Source organism: Molossus molossus, unplaced genomic scaffold (genome assembly GCF_014108415.1).
Source record: "Molossus molossus isolate mMolMol1 unplaced genomic scaffold, mMolMol1.p scaffold_m16_p_10, whole genome shotgun sequence".
Taxonomy (NCBI): Eukaryota; Metazoa; Chordata; class Mammalia; order Chiroptera; family Molossidae; genus Molossus; species Molossus molossus.
Window position 1 is genome coordinate 24,305,496 of NW_023425345.1, and position 23,624 is coordinate 24,329,119.

Below are 23,624 nucleotides of genomic sequence, written 5' to 3' on the forward strand. Positions count from 1 at the left end.
AAATCTATAACACCAAACTCTTAAAGAAAGCCTTTACCTTTTTATTAGTGTTATTTTTGTCTGAAGTTTAAAAGGCATGATTAGGTAGAAAGATGGAAAAGATGATTGGCAATTTAGAGCCACAAACATGAATAACTGAATAAATACACATCCGTTTTCAACTTTAAAAAGGTCTGAATTGCCCTGGCCAGTTTGGCTCAGCGGTTAGAGCATCGGCGTGCGGTCCTGAGAGACCCGGGTTCGGTTCCCGCTGAGGGCGTGTGCCTCAGTTGCAGTTTGTCCCCGGCCCTGGTCCGTTGTGCGGGTGGCAGCCACTCGATGTGTTCCTTTCACATCGATGTTTCTCTCTCTCTCTCTGTTCCTCTCTCTCCCTCCCACTCTACCTGAACAAAAAATGGAAAAATGTCCTTGGGTGAGGATAAAAAAAAATAAAATAAAATAAAAAGGTCTGAATTGAAAGACTATGAGAAATTACTTACCTAATTACATATGTAACCATAGCAACAATTAAAAACATCATGATTATTTTGCTTTCTTCTTTATTCCATTTGTAGAACTTCATTATTTTCTAAGCTTCCACTTACTTGTATTAAATCTAATAATCTTTAGAGCTGTTTATGTATATAAAATATACTACAAATATGTCTGTCACTCTTTAATTTCATGGGCATCTTTTCCTAACAACAGTTCTGATTGTTTTCTATTACCACAAAGTAAGAATTCATGATTGAATAATATGTATCCCAAACATCCATCCTCAACATGTGATTTAGAATTGAATATCCTTATCTTTTAAAATATTGTAGGTACAAACAAAATGATCTACACACACTGTAGTACATATATATGGTACTTATTACAAAGAAAAATAGCAATGATTTCCTGAGTTGACTTGTCAGTCCTTAAAAATACATAAATATACATCATAAATTCTTCTCTTGCAAGATGATAACATAGAATACATATGTGAGAACTCATGGCTTCATAACTTTGAGAAATTTTTTACAATATTTTTTAAGTTAGATTGCATGACTGAAAAAATAATATGGTAATCTTATCATCTTTCCTGTATTTTTCATAAACCTGCACATATATGTATGTTTTTGTAATAAGCTTAGGTAAAAGTTTTCCTACGTAAACCTTACCAATTCTATACACATTAAGAAATGTAGTAGGAAGTACAAATCTTTACAGTCTCCATCAGTTTGTTTTCCACCAGAAGACACAAAGTACCCACTTATTTCCTCTTATTCAGCCAGCACCTCGGCTGCCATAGAAATGACAAGAAGGCCTGTCGTAGTTTCTTGTTCCCAAAAATCAAGATGAATGAGTGGCTTGAAGGATACATCAATCCAAGAACCTCGCAAAAAGTGCGAACTGAAATGCTCTGTAGAGTACTAGAATTCAAAAGTGAAGTGATTTGAGACACGAAGAAAATGACAAACAGCAAGAGAAAGGAGATCACAGTATGCATGGCTCTTACGTGAATCTTGGTGCTGAGATCTTGGGATCCTTTGCCATTGAGTTGCATCTTCTTGACATGTTTCCACATGGAAAAGATTAACAGCAAAACAGCTGTCAGGGACATTGTAAAGGGTATGAAGTTTACAAGTATGAATACAGTCACACTTGAAATGTGTACCTTATCCAACATGTTGGTTTCCCAAGTGATGTTTCTATCATATACATTCATCGCCATTGCTTCCTCTATGCTACTCACTGCAATATGACAAACCAAGATGATCAAAGTCCCCAAAAATATCATGAGAACCACTCTTTTAGCTTTCCATTTCAGATGAAGAAAACAACGATTGGAGAAATTGGCTATCATGAGCAAATAAAGTATGCTGAGGCTAGTAGCAAGCCAGAGGCTACAATGGTTGCTTACTACCCAGACAATATGCATAATAAGTCTTGCTTCTGTGTTATAGAATGCCAGATTAAACACAGTAGCATACAAATTCAATACTAATACCCAGAGTAAACCAATTCTGGAGACCGCCAGAGCAGTGAGAATTCGGTCAGTGCAGGACAGCTTTTGTCTCTTGACCCAGTCAGTGCAGTTCACCAGTGCTATGAAGCCATTGGCAAAGTTTCCTAGAACAAATTCTATCATTAATAGGCTGGAAAGGATTATTGGTAGTAAAGCCATTATGTCTAAAAAGGAAAAAAAGCCAGGTCTAATATCACTGGTCGTGTTTTCTGTATTATTCTGACCTTAATTTCTATATGCAGCTGATTCTGAATTTGCAGTAAAATTTTGGTTTCTTTTCAATTCTGCCACCAATGCCAAGCAGGAAAGCTTCAGGGTATGCTAATAAATTAGTTCAATGCTATCTTTATGGAAAACATTGTTATTCCCTAATAGCTCAAATCGACTCCCATTCAAACAGTGTGTGTTCCTGCCTCTGGCTGGATTATTTCATAACTAATGTTGAAGTGAAAGCTGAATTCTCATTTGCTAGCATGCAAATAGAGACGTATTGTTTTGCAATTTGTTTCTGGGTTTGACTCTCCATAATTTGTGTTCATCAACATTATTTGTTTGTTAGTAAAATTTTAAAACCCAGTATACAGTGAATGTCTTCAACTATTAGTTGGAGCTTGGTCATAACTGGGACGATCATCACTATGAATTCTTTTTAATGCCAGAATTATGTAGAAGGAATTCAAAATTTTTTCTAGCAAAAGTATCAAAGATTTTCTCAGGAACTGCAGCAAGGCCAATACACCATAAAACTAGGTTGCTGATAACTAATACTTTTGTATAACTTTATTGTCTACAAGCTCATAAACACTCAACACAAACTCACACAAAGACACATACATCTACTGGATGGAACTATTGTCCTATACCTTCCAAAATGTAAAATTTGTGTCAGGAGGTCGTTTAGGTTTAAATCTGACTTTTCTCCCATGCAGACTTTCCAACCCATTATTAATAGCTATCATATTTATCTCTCATGCTTAGGTCTTTGACAAAGTTTCCCTTTTGAGTCTACTTTTTAAATATACATTGTGTTCTTTAAAACAATCTGTGTTTTTCATTGCAGAGTCTAGATTCCTATTTATGAATATATGGTTTTATATTTCTCTGTTTAACTCATTTCTGACTACTTAATTTTTTTAAAGAATAACATATGTTAAAATCACCTCTACCCTTGGGTTTTCTTCAGTTTCAACTTTTATAGTATAATGGTTTTTAGCAGAGGATCTTGGAGCTGGACTGCCAGCATAGAAAACCCACATTCTTCGCTTTGTGTACCTCTGATTGTGAGGAGTGAGTATACTATTTGTGTAGAGTGCTTACAATTGTGCCTGCCTCATGTAGACACCGAGCACAAGGATTGTTATTCATTTGATCCTGTGTTACTGTATTTGGTACTTCAAAGTTAACCTGGGATAAGTTATCTGGCATTTGTCTTCCTATTTCTGACTTATTCCACACTCAACCCGATACCCACTAGGTCCATCCAGATTGTTGTAGATGGCAAGATTTCATTCTTTTTTATAGCTGAATCATATTCCATTGTATATATGCACCACTTCTTTTTTCATCCACTCATCTATTAATGGGCACTTGGGTTGCTCCCATATCTTAGCTATGTAAATAATGTGGCAATGAACATATGAATGTATATATCTTTTTGATTTAAGGTTTTGCATTTTTTGATTAAATACCTAGAATTGGAATTGCTGGATCCTTCTTTGTCTCTTGTTATAACCTTTGTTTTTTTATTTTGTTTTTTGTTGTTGTTAATCCTCACCCAAGAATATTTTTCCATTGATTTTTAGACAGAACAGGAGGGAGGAGTGATGGGAGGGAGGGGGGGGAGATAGAGAGAGCGAGAAACACTGATGTGAGAGAAACACATTGATTGGTTCCTCCTATACAACACTGACCAGGGCTGGGCATTGAACCTGCAATCCAGGTACATGCCCTACAGGAATCAAACCCACAATCCTCCACTCTACAGGCCAACACTCTAACTGCTGGGCCAAACTGGCCAAGGCATAGCCTTTGTTTTAAAATCTATTTTGTCTCATATAAGTATTGCTACACCAGCATTGTTTGTTTGTTTCCCTTTTCATGAAATATCTTTTTCCATCTTTTTCAGTCTGTGTGTGTTTTTCTATGTGAAGTGAATCTCTTGTAGACAGCATATGTGTCTGGTATTGTTATCCAGTCAGTCTCCATGTATCTTTTGAGCATTTAAACCATTTGTATTTAAAGAAATTGTTAATACATATGTATTTATTGCCATTTTATTATTCATATATTTCATCTTTTTTTTTTTTCTTCCTCTTCTTTTCATAGACCCATTAACATTTCTTGTAATACTGGTTTGGTGGTGATGAACTCTTTTAGCTTTTTCTTGTCTGTGAAGATCTTTATCTATTCTTCTATTCTAAAGGACAGCTTTGTTGAGTAGAGTAATCTTGGTTGTAGATTCTTGCTTTTCATGACATTAAATATTTCATTCCATTCCCTTCTGGCCTAAAATGTCTGTTGAGAAATCATCTGACAGTCTTATGGGACATACTTTGCAGATGATTAAATGCTTTTCTCTTGAGTCTCTCTTTGTCCTTAACCCTTTACATTTTAATTATATTTTCCTTGGTGTGGACCTTTTGGATGTATCTTGTTGGAGACTCTCTGAGTTCCCTTGACTTGTATGAAGAAAACTTTACCAGGTTAGGGACGTTTCATCATTATTTTTCAAATGGTTTTTAATTCCTTGCTCTCTCTCTTCTCTCTGGCACCCACATGATGTGAACGTTAGTATGCTTGAAGTTATCCCAGAGGCTCCTTCTACTATCTTCATTTTTTTAATTATTTTTCTTTTTGCCATTCTTATTGGATGTTTTCTACTTCCTTATCTTCTAAATCTCTGATATGATCCTCTGCTTCCTCTACTGCACTACTGATTCTATGTAATTTATTTCTCATTTCAGTTCATGTATTCTTCATTTCTGATTGATTCTTTCTTATGTTTTCTATCTCCATTTTTATATTTTATATCTCTTTCTTGAAGTTCTTACTAAGTGCATCTACTTTTCCCATACATCAATTGTGTATTCTTATAACCAGTGTTTTTGAACTCTGCATCTAGTAGATTACTTGTCTCCATTTTGTTTAGTTACTTTCTGGAGTTTTGTACAGTTTTTTCACTTGGGACATGTTTCTTTGTATCCTCAGTTGGGCTGCCTCCCTGTGTTTGTTTCTATGTATTAGGTAGAGCTGCTACATCTCCAGGGCTTGGTAGAGTGACCTTATGTTGTAGGCATCCTATAGGGTCCAGTGGCACAGCTTCCCCAAGCACTCACCTGGGCACTCTAGGTTCACACACTGTGTAGACTGTGTACACCTTCTTGCTGTAGTTGAGACTTGATTGCTGTTAGCACCTCAGTTGGAGGGATTATTACCAAACTGACTGACTGCAAAGATTGGGCATGACTATCATGGAGGATCATCTGTGCAGGGGCCAACCCTACAGGGCAGGACTTACTTCAGCAGGATGCTGATGCATGCTGAACTTGCCCCTTGAGTATGTCCCTTGTGGAGGAGATTAGGTAGTGTTTTAACATGATCTGAAGCTGTTCATGGGGTGTGTTTGATTTGGGGCCACTCAAGTGGTGCAGGTCAAGGTAAGCCACCACTTCTGCCCTGCCCCAGGGTCAGCTGGCATGAGCTACAGGTGGTTGCTACTTGTGTTGGAATTGGAGGTGGCCAGGTAAGGCCAGGCTGTGAACTAAGGTCAGTTGACGGTACTGCTGGAACCGGGGCCACTTAAAGAGACATGCTGAGGCCAGATTCTGCTTGTCTGAGAGATTTTAAGAAAGTGTGAAACATAAGCCAAGAGAGACCATTTGTATGAAAAAGTCACTGGAATCATCTTTGGGTGGGCCTGCAAGTTGTGTGGGATAGAGTCTCAGGGAATCACCAGGGCAGGGCAAACAGTGTTAGCCTGTGTGATGGAGACTCAGATATGGCTCCCTGTGGGAGGAGGGTTCAGATAAGGAACAGTGGCCTCTGCCAACCCTTCTGTCGGGGAGAAAGCTCTCCAGCTCTTGCCCAGATGCCAGACTATTGTGTTCCTCCCCATATGCCCCTGGTGCCTCAATGCGAGAAATCAGAGTGAGTGAGTGTAAGTTTGCACATGAGCCCTTTAAGAGTAACTGCCTGGAACTCTAGAACTCCATCTCCCTCAGCCTCAATTACCCTGGTCTTAATTTTTTTTTTTTTTTCCTCACCGGAGGACATTTTTCCATTTTTTTGTCCAGATAGAGTGGGGCACGGGGAGAGGAAGAGAGAGAGAGAAAGAAACATTGATGTGAAAGGGACACATCGCGTGGCTGACAATCCCACAACTAACCAGGGCCAGGGATAAACTGCAAACGAGGTACGTGCCCTTAGCGGGAACCGAACCCGGGTCTCTCTGGACTGCAGGCCAGTTCTCTAACCACTGAGCCAAACCAGCCAGGGATACCCTGGTTTTTATAGCCAGAAATTATTGTTACTTCTTTTCCTGGCACTGGAACCCTGGTATGGGGACCTGGTAAGGCTCCTAAGAGGGCACCTCTGCTTCTAAGATGTCTCTCTTGATTTCTATCCACCACACATGGGTGTGTACCAGCCTATTCTGAGTCTCCATCCCTCCTACCAGTCTTGACGTAGCTTTTTTTTTTTATATGTTCAGTTTTAAGATTTCTGTTCAGCTAGATTTCAGGCAGTTTTGAATGATGGTTGTTCTGTAGTTTAGTTGTAATTTTGGTGTGGTTATGGGAGGATTCAAGGACTACATTTACCTATTCTGCCATTTTGACCAGAGCCCTAAAATTTTTAATTAATAAAAGTAGCTGGGATTCATCTTGAGTAGCCAAATGAAAACCAGCTGAAGAGAAATTTTATAACCAAGGATTTATAGAAAAAGCCCCATCAAGCCTGCCCCATACTGGTTTCTCAGGAGCAGTTATAGGTAGTGTCTGACATTGGACTGCACCGGAGTCCCTCCCAAAGACCAAGAATCAACAAACACAGTGGCCAGCTTCAGACAACATCAGAAGAGGATCCAATAAGTATCACAAGTGGCATATCCAAGGGGGATCTCAGCAGGCACCAAACCCAGCTAAGGCAAATTCTGCTTTGTGTAGTCAGCACGTGCACAGCAGCTCACATGCTGTGGTTGGGTTTGAGCCTGACAGTCTTCCAGCCTCTGGGGCTGATCCCAGGCACAAACAAGCTAATATAAACTCAATTAAAACAGGAAAGCAAACAAGAGATGTTCCTGGCCCTGGCCAGTTTGGCTCAGCGGTTGAGTGTTCACCTGCAGACCAGAGAGTCCCTGGTTCAGTTCCCGCTAGGGACACATACCACACACACAACAAAAGAGATATTCCTGGAGCACCCAGCTCAGATGATCAAGGAGCTGCAGCACTGGATCCCTCAAGACAACTAGTACATAAAGCCAACCCATGAAGATTGGGAGTCATAGCAAATCTATCTAATACATAGAAACAAACACAAAGAGGCAAGTAAAATGAGACGACAAGGAAACAGTACCCACATGAATGAACAGAAGAAATCTCCAGAAAAAGAACTAAATGAAATGGGAGCAAGCAGTTTATCAGATATAGAGTTCAAAGTAATGTTTGCAGGGATGCTCAACAGAAGACAGTAATATAGTCATGGTAGGGGATTTTGACATCCCATTGATGTCAATGGATAGATCTTTTAGATAGAAGATTAACAAGGATACAGTGGCCTTAAATGACACTACTCAGATGAATTTTTTTTAACTCATCTTTATTGTTGAATGTGTTATAGATGTTCCCCCTGTTTTTCTCCCCATTGACCCCCTCATCCCCAATCCGACTCCCTTCCTGCCTTACCCCACACTATTGTGTGTCCTCTGCTTATGCATATACGCATAGAAGTTCTTTGGTTTATCTCATCTGTCTCTCCATCCTCCCTTCCCTTTGAGGTTCATCAGTCTAACAACCAATTTGTACTTCTAATTCCTTCATCTTTTTCACCCAGCCCCCACCCATCTGGCAAGTAACAAAAAGTTATCTGTATCTAGGAGTCTGTTTCTGTTCTGCTTGCTCATTTTATTTGTAGATTCAATTGTTGATAGATATGTATTAATTGCCATTTTATTGTTCATATTTTTGTTCTTCTTCAAGAAGACCCTTCAATATTTCATATAATACTTGTTCGGTGGTGATGAACTCCTTTACCTTATTCTTGTCTGGAAAACACTTGTTATGTTCATTGATTCTAAATGATAGCTTTGCAGGATAGAGTAAACTTGGTTGTAGATTATTGTTTTTCATCACCTTGAATAACTCTTGCCACTCCATTCTGGCCTGCAAAATATCTTTTGAGAAATCAGCTGACAGTCTTCTGGGAGCTCCTTTGTAGGTAATGAAGTGCTTTTCTCTTGATGCTTTTAAGATTCTCTATTTGCCTTTAACCTTTGGCATTTTGATGATGATGTGTCTTGGTGTGGACCTCTTTGGGTTTATCTTGTTTGGGACTCTCTGTGCTTCTTGGACTTGTATATCAGTTTCCTTCACAAAGTTAGAAAAGTTCTCTGTCATTATTGTTTCAAGTAGGTCTTCAAGTTCTTGCTCTCTCTCTTCTCCTTCTGGCACCCCTATGATGCGAATGATGGAAGGCTTGAAGTTGTCCCAGAGGCTCCTTACACAATCCTCATTTTTGTGGATTCTTTTTTCTTTTTGCTGTTTTGACTGGGTAATTTTTGCTTCCTTATATTCCAAATGAATGATTTGCTTCTTGGATTTACCTACTCTTCTATTGATTCCCTGTAAATTATTCTTTATTTCAGTTATTGCATCCTTCATTTCTGACTGGTCCTTTTTGATGTTGTTGATGTTCTCACTAAGTTCCTCGGAGGTCTCCTTAAGTTCCTTGAAGGTCTCACTGAGTTCCTTGAATGTCTCACCGAGTTCCTTGAGCAACATCTCCATTTTGTTTCATTCTTTTCCTGGAGTTTTGTTCTATTCTTTCATTTGGAACATGTTTTTTTTTTTTGTCTCCTCATTTTGAATGCTTCCCTGGGATTTTTCTATGTATTAGGTAGAGTTGCTATGTCTCCTAGGCTTCATGAGGTGGCCTATTGTTGTAGCTGTCCTGTAGGATCCAGTGGCACAGACTCCCTGATCCCCCCAGCTGGGCCCTTGAGGTGCACCCCTAGTGTTGTCTATACACCCTTCTGTTGTAATTGAGACTTCATTGCTGTTGGGATGTCAATGGGAGAAATTTCCACAGGCTGATCATCTGCAAGGACTTGCTGTGCCCACTGACCACTGGCCTCTGACTCCCTTGGAGGATCAGCTGTGTAGGGGCCCACCACCCAGAGCAAGTTTACTTCGTCAGGCCTCTGCTACCCACTGATTCCACTCATTGAGTGTGTCACTTGTTGAGGTGACTAGGTGATGGTGTTTCGATGTGGTCTGAAGCTGTCCACTGGGTGTGCTGGCTCTGGGGCAAGGTCACCCATTGCCGGTGTTCTATCTGGGGCTACCCAGCATAAGCTACAAAGTGATCTGCAGATGGCTGCTTCTTGTGCTGGGCTTGGAGGTGCCCAGGAAAAGCCAAGTTGTGGACCAAGTCTGGTTGCTTCTAGCAGTGACAGGCCTGAGGCACTTAACGTGCGGTATGGGGCTTGCTGAGATCAGATGCTGCTTGTTGGAGAGATTTTAGGAAAATCTGAAGCAGGATCCAAGACAGGACAGTCCTATAGTAAAGCCTTTGGAAGCAGCTTGGGTGGGCCTTAAGGTTGGGTGGGGCAGGGCCTGAGGAAATCACCAGGGCGAGGCAAACAGTGTGAGCCAGGTTGGTGGAGTCCCAGATATGGCGGCTCTCTGCCATTCCAGGAAAGGGCTCACCAAAGGATCATCAGCCTCCATCAGCTCATCTATTTAGGAGAAAGCTGTCTCTCCAGCCCTTGTCCAGAGGCCAAACAGCTCAGTTCTTCCCTGTATGTCTCTGGCACCCCTGAACTTAGAGGGAGCAAGTCCCAGTAAGTCTGAGCATGGGACCTTTAGGAGATATTGCCTAGGGCTCCTGTAGCTACACTCCCCCTCAGCCTCAGTTCCCCAGGTTTCTCCAGCCAGAAGTTATTGGGACTTCTCATCCTGGCACTAAAACCCTGAGCTGGGTGCCTGGTGTGGGGCGGAGACCCCTCACTCCTCAGGGAGGGCCTTTCCAGCCGAGGTGTCCCTTCTGATTTTCATCCATCACAGGTGGGTGTGGGACCAGCCCATCCACACTTCTGTCCCTCCTACCAGTCTCAATGTGGCTGCTTCTTTAATTTAGTAGTTGTAGGACTTACATTCAGCTCAGTTTCAGGCAGTTTTGAATGATGGTTATGTTGTAGTTTAGTTGTAATTTTGATGTGGTTGTGGGAGAAGGTGATACCGCATTTATCTACGCTGCAATCATGACCCTACATCAGATGAATTTAATTAATATCTTCAGAACATTCTACCCCAAAGCAACAGAACATACATTTTTTTCTTTTCTGATTTTAGAGAAAGGAGATGGGAGAGGGGGGTACAAAGAGAGAGAAAAATATCAATGAGAGAGAACATCAATTGGCCTCCTCCTGCACGTACCACACTGGGGATTTGGCCCAACCTGGACATGTGCCCTAACCAGGAATCAAATCGGTGACCTCTTGGTACATGGGTAGACACTCCACCACTGAGCCACACCAGCCGGCAGAATATACATTCCTTTCAAGTGCACATGAAACATTTTTTAGGATAGACAACATGTTAGAACATAAAACAAATCTCAATAAATTTAAGAAGATTTAAATCATATCAAGCATCTTCCCTGAGCATAATAGTATAAAACTAGAAACCAATCATAAGGAAAAAACTGAAATACATACAAAGAAATGGGGGCTAAACAACATGTTACTAAATAATGAATTGTTAACAATGAGATCAAGAAAGAAATCAAAAGATAGCTTGCAACAAATGAAAATGAGAACATGACAACCCCAAATCTAGGTGACACAGCAAAAGCATTCTTAAAAGGGAAATTCATACCATTACAGAAAAATCTCAAATAAACATTCTAACTTTATGCTTAAGTAAACTTGAAAAAGGAAAACAAACAAAGCCCAAAGTGAGTAGAAGAAAGAAAATAATAAAGATCAGAACAGAAATAAACAAACTAGAGTCTAAAAAATAATACAAAAGATCAATGAAACCATGAGCTGGATCTTTGAAAAGATAAATAAGATTGACAAACCTTAAACCAGATTCATCATAATAAATAAATAAATATAAGAGAGGACCCACATAAAGAAATGAAAAAGTAATAACTGACACCAAAGAAATACAAAGTATTACAAGAAAATGTTACACACAACTATTTGCCAACAAACTGGAAAATCTGGAAGAAATGGATGAATTCCTAGAAATCTGTAATCTTCCAAAACTGAATCAGGTAGCATCAGAGAATCTGAATAGACAGATTACAAATAGTGAAATTGAAGCAGTAATAAAAAAATAAAAAACTCACAACAAACGAGAGCCCTGAACTGGATGGCTTCACGGGTGAATTTTACTAAACATTCAAATTTGAGCTAACACTTATCCTTCTCAAACTATATCAAAACAGTCAAGAGGACGGAAGATTCCCAAGCTCATTTTACAAGACCAGCATTATCCTAATTCCAAGCTAGATAAAGACACTACAAAGAAAGAAAATAATAGGCTACCTGATGAACATAAATGCAAAAATCCTCAACAAAATATTAGCAAAATGAATTCAGCAATACATAAAAATGATCATGCACCATGGTCAAGTTGGATTTATGCCTGGGGTACACGGTTGGTACAATATTTTCAAATCAATTAATGTGATAAGCCACATAAACAAAATAAAGGATAAAAGTCACATGATCATATCAATAGATACAGAAATGCATTTGATAAAATTCAGCACTGATTTTTGATAAATCTCAGCAAAGGGGAAATAGAAAAAACATACCTCAATGTAATAAAGGTGATATATGGCAAACCCACAGCCAACATCATACTCAATGGGCAAAAACTGAAAACATTTCCCTTACTATCAGGAACCAGACAAGGATATCCGCTTTCACCACTCGTATTCAATGTGGTACTGGAAGTCTGAGCCACAGTGATCAGACAAGAAGTAGAAATAAAAGGCATCCAAATTGGAAAGGAATAAGAAAAACTGTCATTATTTGAAGATGACATGATACTGTATATAGAGAACCATGAAGATTCCACCAAAAAACTACTAGAACTGGTGAAGTAGCAGGATACAAACTAAATATCCAGAAATCAGCTTTGCATTTTTATACACCAATAATGAACTATCAGAAAGGAAACCAAAAAAGCAATCCTATTCCCAACTGCTTCAAAAAGAATAAATGACCTTAGAGTAAATTTCATGAAAGATACAAAAGATCTCAACTTAGAAAATTATAATACACTGAAGAAAGAAACGGAAGAGAATACAAATAAATTGAATCATATTTTTATGCAGGTTTTATTATAGTACCATATACAAAAAAGATAGGAAGAAAAAGATTCTTTTTGAAGATAATTTTTTTAATGTTTTTATTGATTTTTGTTTAAAGAGAGAGATAAAATCATCGATGTGAGAGACAAACATTGATCAGCTGCCTCCCGCATGCTCCCAACTGGGGATCTAGCCCAACACCCAGGCATGTGCCCTGACCAGGAATCAAACCAGGACCATGGGACAAAGCTCAATCCACTGACCCACACTGGCTGGGTAACAATTACTTAAATTTTAAGATTCAAGACATTTTATAAAACAAGCCAACACACCCACACACAAAAAGAATTAGAAATAATTAAAAGGAAGAAGTAAAATAATCATTATAAGCAGATGAAATCATTTTTTATCTCCAAGAGACAACAGAATGAAATTTTATAAACCACACGTGACAATTTAGTAAGGCAGCTGGCTTCTAACTCAATAAACAAGCAAATGAAAACAATTACCATTTTATAGACACATTAACCAAGTATAAGCATTGTAGAAAAAGTTAAGAGCACTTAATATGACCACCAAAATTACAAAAATTTTACATGCTTTCCCCCCCAGACTCTAGATGTGGCTGTGAGAAGCCTCTTCCTGGTGATGTTCATCTGAGGCTGGGAGAGCCCCACACTCTGGAGACTTTTACTCTGGCTCTGTGCTTGCAAGTTCATGCACTACAGGGTAAGTCATTCAACATCTTAGAACTTCAGATTCTTCACCTGTGCAATGGTATCATGCACATGTGAGTATCAATAAGTTATGAAGTACAGAGCTTATCAGCACATAAAACTATTCCTCTTTTTAGTGGCTATTACATATGTCCACTTTTAATTTTATTGTATAGCTTATGTTTCTTATTAAAATGTCTCCACAATTCACATAAAAGAGATGTTCAACATATATTTCTGCAATGAATAAATGAATTAACTACATTTGGAGAAGATGTTTTTTCAAACACAAAGTCCACACTTTGAAGAGATTTCTTTGTGAATTTAAGCCATGAGTAAAGACTTGTTCATTTCTAAAAATATACATATTCTGTTAAAGGTTTAGCAGCATTGAACTCAGGATATGTGACCATAATTACCTTTCCTTTACTCCACCTCCTGAACGCAATTTACTGTTAATGTTTTAGCTAATTAGTTTTTATTTCTGCCATACTACCAATATGAATAACATATACACATATTCAAAGTTCATGAAAAATTATGTGTTGTAACCAATAAATTTCTGTTGCCATGACAACATGGTTGTTTCTAATTCACCAGTAAAATAGGGGTACATGATAAAATAGAATATACCAATCTCCCAAAGAGTTATATATAATTAAAAGACTACCATCAGCCAAGATTTTGTACTTATGCATCCAAATAAAAATAAATTGTGGAACATATTTTAAAACTACATTGGCAAATGCAATTTATTTATTATAATTCCAGGCATATACTCTAAATTAGGAATATTTGGGGGGTATAAAATTATAAAGTTCTAATCTTAGTAACTTTGTTTTACATACCTACTCATAAATCCGATATTTTATAGTGTCTCACTTTAAAATCTCAAAAAGGTTAATAATTGACGCAATTGTAGGGGGCACAAACGCTGTGAATGTTGCTGACAAGGCCCGGGAGAGAGTGGGAGAGCAAACCCCTGGTGAGTTAGTGCAAGGCCATATTCTCATAGGCAGAGGACTACCCTGTTTAAAAAACACAATGGGAAGGGCACAGCATTAAACCAAGCATGGAGCTCCTCTAAACCCAAGGCCCTTTCAACTGACGAGTCATACCTTCAGAAAACCAGTGAATAGTCTGCCTGATTGGATGGCATGAGTACCTCTGAGTGGCACAAGGGGTGGGCTTATGAGACACAGGTTTGTGTGCTTTCTTGGCTTCCCTAGACTGTCTTCTATTCTTTGAGTTGGTGCTGTGCCTGAGCCAGGGCGTTTTCCCATTTTGGTCTTAAATGCAACACCACTTTGTGAAGCATGAGATCTGACATTCTAAATAGTCACCAAGGGGCTAGATGAACAGAGATGTTAGTTCTGCTCTGGATAAACCCTGACCAATGGGAAATAAAAGACAAGAGAGAGCTGAGAAGATACATTGTTTCTCCTCCATGGACTAATGCTACATGTGGTCCTTCCTTGCAACCCTCCGGAAAAAGTCCTGTCTCTCAATACTTTGCCAGGTGGCAGCCAGCAGAGTAGTACATCCCAGCACATCATTCCACAGCTGCCTTGCTTTGTTCTGCATGTGCTTCCTACTGCCGCTTCGGACGCCTTCCCAAACATGTCACCACTTTATCCCTGACTTTGGTTCGGGCTTTAGGGGCCCCACGTAAGGTGTTCATTGAATTGTACAAGTATTTGTTCACTCTATGTGAGTTTATAACATTACAATAAAAACATTTGTTTAGAACCCTTTAAACTGACACAATGTAATGTCTCAAGTATATTTCAATAAAATATAAAATAAAAACAAGTTTATGAAGAAAATATTATATCTAAAATAATATTTTAGTGAGGCAGCTGAGTTAGTAAACAATTACTAACTCTATTTTAATAAATCAGATACCATTTTTTGTGTACAGTACTTAGTTTGAAAAATATTAAAAATGATATCAGAAAATATATATATATATTTACAAAAATCATTTAAATGTCTTTTTAATACTATTGTGATAGATGCTATCTAATTTTGATGTTCCACCTTGTCTCCTTGTCTTCACTTTACACATATGTTATGGCTGTGTCAAGGCTGTATGCTAGTAATACTCCCTCATATAATTATACAACAGCCCAAATGTTGCTCTGAGAAATGCTTCTCGGATATAATTGTCACTTCGTCATGAAACCAGAACTAAGAAATTCATGCAGTCTGCTGGTTTTGTGATGTTTCATTTTCCTGTTTCCCAGCCTTAGTATAGTTAATTCGTTCATCCGATTCTAACCAGCTGTTATGTGGGCGGGCCTACGGGTCCTGGGAGGGACTAGTAAACAACATGGGCATGCTCCTTGCTTTTCTGTTGACTATATTGCACAGGAGAAGATCAATGATATGCACACAGATCAGGTGTGAACATGATTTGCTTTGAGGTTTAAACAATGTTAATATTTTATAACCTAAGAATTAATACAGTTATGTAGAATTCAAGTTGTTGAGCAAGATTATACTTTTCTTTCCTGTATTAGAGCTTGCTATCAATGAATTTGCTAACACATTTTTTATTTCATCACTTTCCAAAGATTATAATAAAACATTTTAAGTATTCCCCTATAATTATTATACAGACTTAATAGATGCCATTTCAATATAAGAAGAAAGAGTCATTGAATTATATACCATAATTTTTTTTACTATTTATACCGTAGCATTTTTTCAGATGGGACAGATTAAAGTCTTCTCATAGGAAGTTTATTTATTTATTTATTTATTTATTTATTTATTTATTTATTTTTTTTATCCTCACCCGAGAACATGTTTTCATTTTTTTGTTCAGGTAGAGTGGGAGGGAGAGAGAGGAACAGAGAGAGAGAGAGAAACATCGATGTGAAATGAACACATCGAGTGGCTGCCACCCGCACAACCGACCAGGGCTGGGGACAAACTGCAACCGAGGTACATGCCCTTAGCGGGAACCGAACCCGAGTCTCTCAGGACGCAGGCTGACGCTCTAACCGCTGAGCCAAACCGGCCAGGGCTCATAGGAAGTTTAAAAGTAATTTTAAGGATGGAAGATGTAGAAGAGGTTTGTCAATTTAATGCCCAGAGGTGGTATAGAAAAAAACTGAAATATTTTACTTCGGATCTCAATTTCAACAATATCTTTCCTTGGAAAACTATATTTAAAAAGACTTTCCTAACAACATGAAATTTTTTAACACTTTTTTAAATGTCACAATCATGTTTCTTTCAACTTACTTTCTATTGTAGAATTTGTTTTTTCTAAGTTTTTTACTTACTTGTACCAAATTAAATATTCTCCAGTACTATTTGTTATACACATATACAGAATTTATTCTAAAAATATTTGTCACTCTTGAATTTTAAGTAGATTTATAATGTACCCTAAATATATTTGTCACTCTTGAATACTTACCAAAAGTTCTGTTTGCTGTCTGTTAACCAGAAATTGAATATTCATGGTGGAATAAAATCTGTCCCAAATAAACATCCTCATTGCATGATTTAAAATTGACTATTCATACCATGCAAAAGATTAGAGGTCCCAACACTAAAATCTACCCATGCTGGGCTGCAAATTACAATAAACATAACAATGGTTTTCTGAGTTAAGTTGTCAGCTCTTAAGAATCTGTAAATATAGATCACAAATATTTCACCTGCAATATGATAACATAGAATATGTATGTGAAATACACATGGCTTTATAATTCTGAAGAATTTCTCACAATATTTTGTATAATTAGATTGTTTTTCTGAAAAAATTGATTCAAGATAAGCTATTTCCAATTTTCCTCTTATTTTTCATACATCCACATGTAAATACACTTTTATGTAATACACTTAGGTAAATCTTTGATAATTACCCCGTTACATACACTTGGTTAAACTAGTAGGAAGTATAACATGTCACAGGATCCATCACTTTGTTTCTGCGGGAAAACAAAGGATTTCCCTCTTATTGATCTATGATGTTGAATATGTCCATTCCTTCAGTCAGCACCTTACCTGCCACATAACTGAGAGAAGTTCCTGATTTAGCTTCTTGTCTCCCCAAATGAGGATTAATGAGTGGCATGAAGGATAGGCAACTGCAGAAACCTGGAAACACAGAAAGACTGGTACATCCTGAAGACTATCAAACCTCTAAACTGGGATGATTCGACTCAGGAAGTAAATGACCAATAGCAAGAGAAAGGAGATCACGATTCGCATGGCTCTTGCGTGGACCTTGGTGCTGAGATCATGGGATCCTTTGCCTCTGAGTTGCATCTTCTTCCGATGTTTCCATCTCAGATTAACAGCAGAAAAGCCTTTAGGGACACAGTAACGGGTATAAAGTTTGCAAACATGAATACAGTCATATTTGAAAGGTGTAAAATGTCTCTCAAGTTGGTCTTCCAAGTGATATTTCCTTCTTATTCATTCATCTGCATTTTTGCATCTATGCTTATTACTGCAAGACGACAAACCAAGAAGACCAAATTCTTCCACAGTATCAGGAGACCCACTCTTTTAGCTTTCCATGTTAGGTGAAGGGCAAAAACGCCTGGAGAAATTGGCTATCTTGAACAAATAAGGTATGCTGAGGTTAGTAGTAAACCACAGGCTAAAATGGTTGCTTACTACCCAGGCAATATAAGCAACAGTTCTTATTTCTGAACTATAGAAAGCTGGATTAAGCAGAGTTTTATACCAACTGAATACTATTATCCAGAGCAAATCAGTTCTGGAGACCATCAAAGCAGTGAGAATTGGATCAGTGCAGGACAGCTTTTGTCTCTTGACCCAGTCAGTGCCGTTAACCAGTGCTATGAAGCCATTGGCAAATTTCCTAGAACAAATTCCACTATTTCGAGGAAGGAAAGAATGCTTGGTAACAAACTAATCGTGTCTAGAAAGAGGCCAAGTCTAATATCACTACTCATGATTCCTTTAAGAGTCTCACCTTAAGTTCTATTTGCAGCTGATCTTGAATGTGCATTAAATTCTTGTTTCTTTCAAATTCTATGACCAATGCCAAGCAGAAAAGCACCAGGATATGCTAAGGGGATAGCTTGATATTTTCTTTATGAAAAACATTATTATATTCCAAACAGCTTAAATTAACTGTTATTCAAATACTTCATGTTTTTGCTGTATGCTGAAATATTTCATAACTGACATTGTTGTGAAAGCTGAATTCTCATTTGTTTTGGGGTTGTAATGCACAATACACTATACAGATGATGTATTTATTTGCAAATATAGACATATTCTCTTTCATTGTTTTGCAATTGACTTTCTTTAACTTCACTATAATTCTTGTTCATCATCTTTGTCATTAGAAACAAATTTAAGCCCAATATATTGAATACACAGTGAATGCTCAATTGTTCAATGAAGCTTGGTCATAGATAGGATCATTATCACTATTGACTTTTTTTAATTTTAATGAATTTCTTGGGATGATATTGGTTAATAAAATTGTATATGTTTCAAGTGTCCTAATCCATAATAAATACATCATCTGTATAGTGTATTGTGTGTTACAACCCCAAATTAAGTTTCGTTCCATCACCATTTATCCCCACTTTGGGATATTTGTTTGTAATGTCAGATACATGTAGAAAGAATCCAAGCTTTTCCTATTAAAGCATCAAGGTTTTCTTGGTACTCCAGGAAGGCCAACACTCACTAGAGGCTGGTTGCCAATAACTAACATTTAAGTGTAATTTTATTGTTTATACACTCATAAGCATACAAACACACACACACTTCATAGAAAGAAAAAATTATTGTCCCATAGTTTTCAAATTGGAAAAAGTTTCAGTGACGTCATCAAGGTTTAAATCCATCTTTTATGTCATTCAGGCTTTTGAATCCATTACTAATAGACATCAAGCATCTCTCTCAAATAGAATTTAGGGCTTTGACAAAGTTTTTATTTGTGTCTCTTTAATACTTAAATATGAATTATTTCATTAAAATGTTCAGAAATCTTATAAATATTCCTTGGAAACTTCAAAAGAACAAGTGGTTTCCATTGGAGAGTCTAGATTTTTCTGTATATGGAAATTCAGTTTTACTTTCTCTGTTTAATGAATTTCTGACTGCTTAATATTTAAGATTAGTAAATGCTAAAATCACGCCCTGGCCTGTTTGGTTCAGTGGTTAGAGGACGATCTTAGAGCTGGACTGTCACAAGGAAACACCAGATTCTCTGCTTTGCATATCTCTGATCTTGGACTCTTTGAAAACTGCTCTCTGCCTCAGTATAATCATCAGTAAAAATATTAGGTAAACATAAGCTTTGTGGGTGGTCTTTGTGAAGAGTGAATATACAATTTGTGTAGAGTGCTCGCAATTGTGCCTGCTGATAAAGACCCCAAACACCAAGAATTGTTATTCATTTGATCCTGTGATTTTTGATACTTCAAAGTTAACCTGGGAGAACTTCTGTTCATGAGTACAATGCACCAATAGGAAAGGGCATAATTTTCTGCTATAACAACCAAGAAAATTGGAATGAATTGTCAAAATTAGATTTTAAATGTATCACAGAAATGTGTAAGGACGGAGGACCAGTGAATTAAAATCCAGGTAAGACTGGAATCTTTAGATGAAGAGATGATCTATAAATTCAATGCAATTGCTATACAATCCCCGAAGACTCTTTTGCAGAATATGAAAACTATTCCTAAAGCATTTATGGACATGCAAAGTACTCACAATAGATTAAATGTTTTTGTTGTTTTTTTCAAGGGAACAAAGTTGGAGAATCACAGTTTCTAACTTCAAATCTTGCTACAAACCTGTATTAATCAAGATAGTGTACAACATGAATAACAATTGACATCTATCAATGAAACACAGTTGAAGTTCAGATATTAACAGTCACAAACATAGTCAGGTAACTTTTTAAATATTTTTTTTATGTTTCAATTACCATTGATACACATTATTATATTAGTTTCAGGTGTACACCCCCGTGTTTAGATATTAAATAACTTACTAAGTTACCACCCCAATCAATCTGGCACCCATCTTACAACATACAGTTACTACAATATTATTAACTATATTCCCTGTGCTGTGATTTACATCTTCATGACTATTCTGAAACAACCAATTTGTACTTTTGAATCCCTTCACCTTTTTCACCCATCACCCCAAGCCCTCTTCCTACTGGCAACCATCAAAATGTTCTCTATATTCATGAGTCTGTTTTGTTTGCTTGTTTATTTGTTTTTAAGTTTCAATTATTAACATATATGAACTTATTACTTTTATTGTTCACATTTTTTATCCTTTTTTAGTTTTCTTCTTCTTAAAGAAAACCCTTTAACATTTCACATAATACTAGTCTGATGGTGACGAACTCCTTCAACATTTTTTTTTCTGGGAAGCTCTTCTTCTGTCTTTAGATTCTAAGTGATACCTTTGCTGGGTAGAGTAATCTTGGTTTCAGGGTCTTGCTTTTCATCATTTTGTATAATTTTTTGCCAATCCTTTCTGGCAACCTTTCTGTTGAGAAATCAGCTGACAGTCTTATGGGACCTCCCTTATAAATAACTAATAAATAATTAAATGCTTTACTTTTGCTGCCCTTTTTTTTTTTTTTAATCTTCACCCAGGAATATTTTTTCCATTGATTTTTTTTTTTTTTTTTTTAGATAGAGTGGAAGGGGAGAGCGGAGAGAGAAACATGGATGTGAGAGAGACACATTGATTGGTTGCCTCCCACACAACCCAGATCAGGGCTGGGGATCGAACCTGCAACCCATTTTAAGTGCCCTTAACCAGGAATTGAACCCATGACTCTTCAGTCTGCAGTTCAACACTCTAACTGCTGAGCCAAACCAGCTGGGGCTCCTTTTGCTGCTTTTAAAATTGTCTCTTTGTACTTTAACTTAGATGACTTTGGAAGACTCCGAGGAGTTGACATCTGAGCTCAGATTGGAATTAGAGGAACCAGCCAAGTGAAGAATCCTGGGGGAAAGTTCTAGGCAGAAGGAATAGCAGAAAGTGATTTATTAGTAGGCTTGGTCTCCCATTCTCAGCAAGGGCTATTTCAAATTTTGTCCACTCTCCCACCAGGCACACTCTCCTTCAACAACACATTTCCACTTGGTGTTCTCATGAGCATTTCAAACTCAGCATGTCTAAAACTAACCCATACTTTTTTCTCTCAGCTCCTATCTCTCTTCCATCCAAAGTCCCTCATTTTTGTCTCCTAAAATCTCTCAAATACTTCCATTTAGCTCCACTATCACCACCCAATTCCAGACCTCTGCAATCCATCTCCTATGCTGGATCACCCACTCTCCATCCACTGCTCTCCCCAATCTTCCTCCATAGTAACCAGAGGAGTCTTTTCAAAACATAAATCTGAGGTCACTTCCTTAACTAAAACAACAAAACAAGTGCCGACCCATTTGTTTCAGCAATTAGAGAGTCAGCCTTCGGAACAAAGAATCATGGGTTCAGTTCTGGTCAAGGGCATGTACCTGGGTTGCAGTCGATCTCCAGTCCCAGTTGGGGTTGTGCAGGAGGCGAACAATGATGTGCCTCTCACATCGATGTGTTCTTTTTCTTTTAAAACCTATTTGGCTCATTGGTTAGAGCATCGCCCTGCCGTCCAGAGAGGCCCTGGTCTGGTTCCCACCTAGGGCCTGTACCTCGGTTGCAGTTTGTCCCTGGCCCTGGTTGGGTTGTGTGGGTGCAACCACTCCATGTGTCCCTTTCATGTCGATGTTTCTCTCTCTCTCTTTCCCTCCCACTCTATCTGAACAAAATATGGAAAGGTGTGCTCCGAGTGGATAACAAAAAGAAAAAAAAAATCTTCCCAACTAAAAATGAGGAAAAGATAATTTGGAAACTTTTACATGACATATATTCCTGTACTTCACTACCGGTAGAACTAAATTTGTTTTTTAATGAAACATTGGCAGTAATAATGACACACCCTCAGAATTAAAACATGTACCATGCACTAAGTGTGCTCTGGCAAGTAGTCTGTGAGACGAAGCTTCTGCACATGGAGCCTTGGTCATCTTGTGGCATATACACCCAGTGTGGGAAACTGGAAAAGCCAGCGAGTAGGGAATCATTACATCAACAAATACAATAAAACCTGTGTTTTATTCAGTTGACTTCTTGTAGAAATTTATTCACAGAAAATTTAACACCTGTTTATTATGATGTATTTTTTTCATGTTAAAGCAGTGTTTTTTGAAGCACAATGACAAGGTAAAAGACCACTTGCAGTAATTCATTGAGTCCAATTGATACAACGAATATATTGAAGAAAATGAAACAAAGGAAATGACAGATAGGTATCTTCCAGACTTTAAATACCTTTTTGAAACAAAGATTATACCTGCAAGTGGCCAGGTGATCACTTCTTGGAAGATGAAGTCATGTAGGGACCTGAGCTGCCAAGACACTATCTGGAGCCATCTATTTTATTTAGAAATTCTGACACAAATGAAAAGGAACTAAGGTTGAAAAGCTCACTTCCTTTCAACAGAAGGTAACTGTTCTTATTTTGCACAAACAAGGCAGATCATTTCTTGTGATGTTGATACCACTAGTACATTGAATAAAACAATGGCTGCTAATTTATTCACAACTGGATAAAATGAAAACTTCACTTAATTGTGGACTTGATCACCTTAGATTTGTTATGTTTTAAATTCCTATCTACTGTCAACATACTGGTAGTTGTATGGAATTACCAGATGGAATTTACTTTTAAAAATCCTTTTACCGCCCTGGCCGGTTTGGCTCAGCGGTTGGAGCATCGGCCTGCGGTCCCGAGAGACCCGGGTTCGGTTCCCGCTAAGGGCATGTACCTCGGTTGCAGTTTGTACCCGGCCCTGGTTGGTCGTGCGGGTGGCAGCCACTCGATGTGTCCCTTCACATCGATGTTTCTCTCTCTCTCTCTTCCTTTCTCTCCCTCCCGCTCTGTCTGAACAAAAAAAAAATGGAAAAATGTCCTCGGGTGAGGATAAAAAAAAAAAAAAATTAAAAAATCCTTTTACCAAATACTTACATTGTATTCATTTAAATATTCCACTTTCACTGTTGATTTTTGCATGCTCCAGGGGGGCAAAGAGGTTGTTCATTTTTAAGTTGATTTAAGTGGTTTATTTTACTTTTCAGATTGTTGAAGCTACTATAAAATACTGTACAATTGAAATTTTAAATGGCTTAAACATTTTTAGAAATTAATATATTATGTATGTTAAAGAGGAATGCCCAGGACTCCAGCAGCCCTTAGTCTAATCTAGCCTCAATCCCCCTCATATTTATAGCCAGAAATTACGGAGTCTCCTCTTTCTGGCACTGGAACACTGGGGCTGGATCACTCACTC

General features: G+C 37.9%; 1 protein-coding gene and 1 pseudogene across 1 annotated transcript; both read right to left on the bottom strand.

Moving 5' to 3' along the window:
- Window positions 1–1,237: 1,237 nt before the first annotated feature.
- LOC118623172 (taste receptor type 2 member 31-like) lies at window positions 1,238–2,247 on the bottom strand. Its single transcript, XM_036250664.1, has one exon. It carries the CDS (start codon window positions 2,150–2,152, stop codon window positions 1,238–1,240), a length of 915 nt encoding a protein of 304 aa, XP_036106557.1. The 5' UTR covers window positions 2,153–2,247.
- A 15,015-nt stretch (window positions 2,248–17,262) lies between these two features.
- On the bottom strand, window positions 17,263–18,194 carry LOC118623351 (annotated as a pseudogene).
- Between the last annotated feature and the right edge of the window lie 5,430 nt (window positions 18,195–23,624).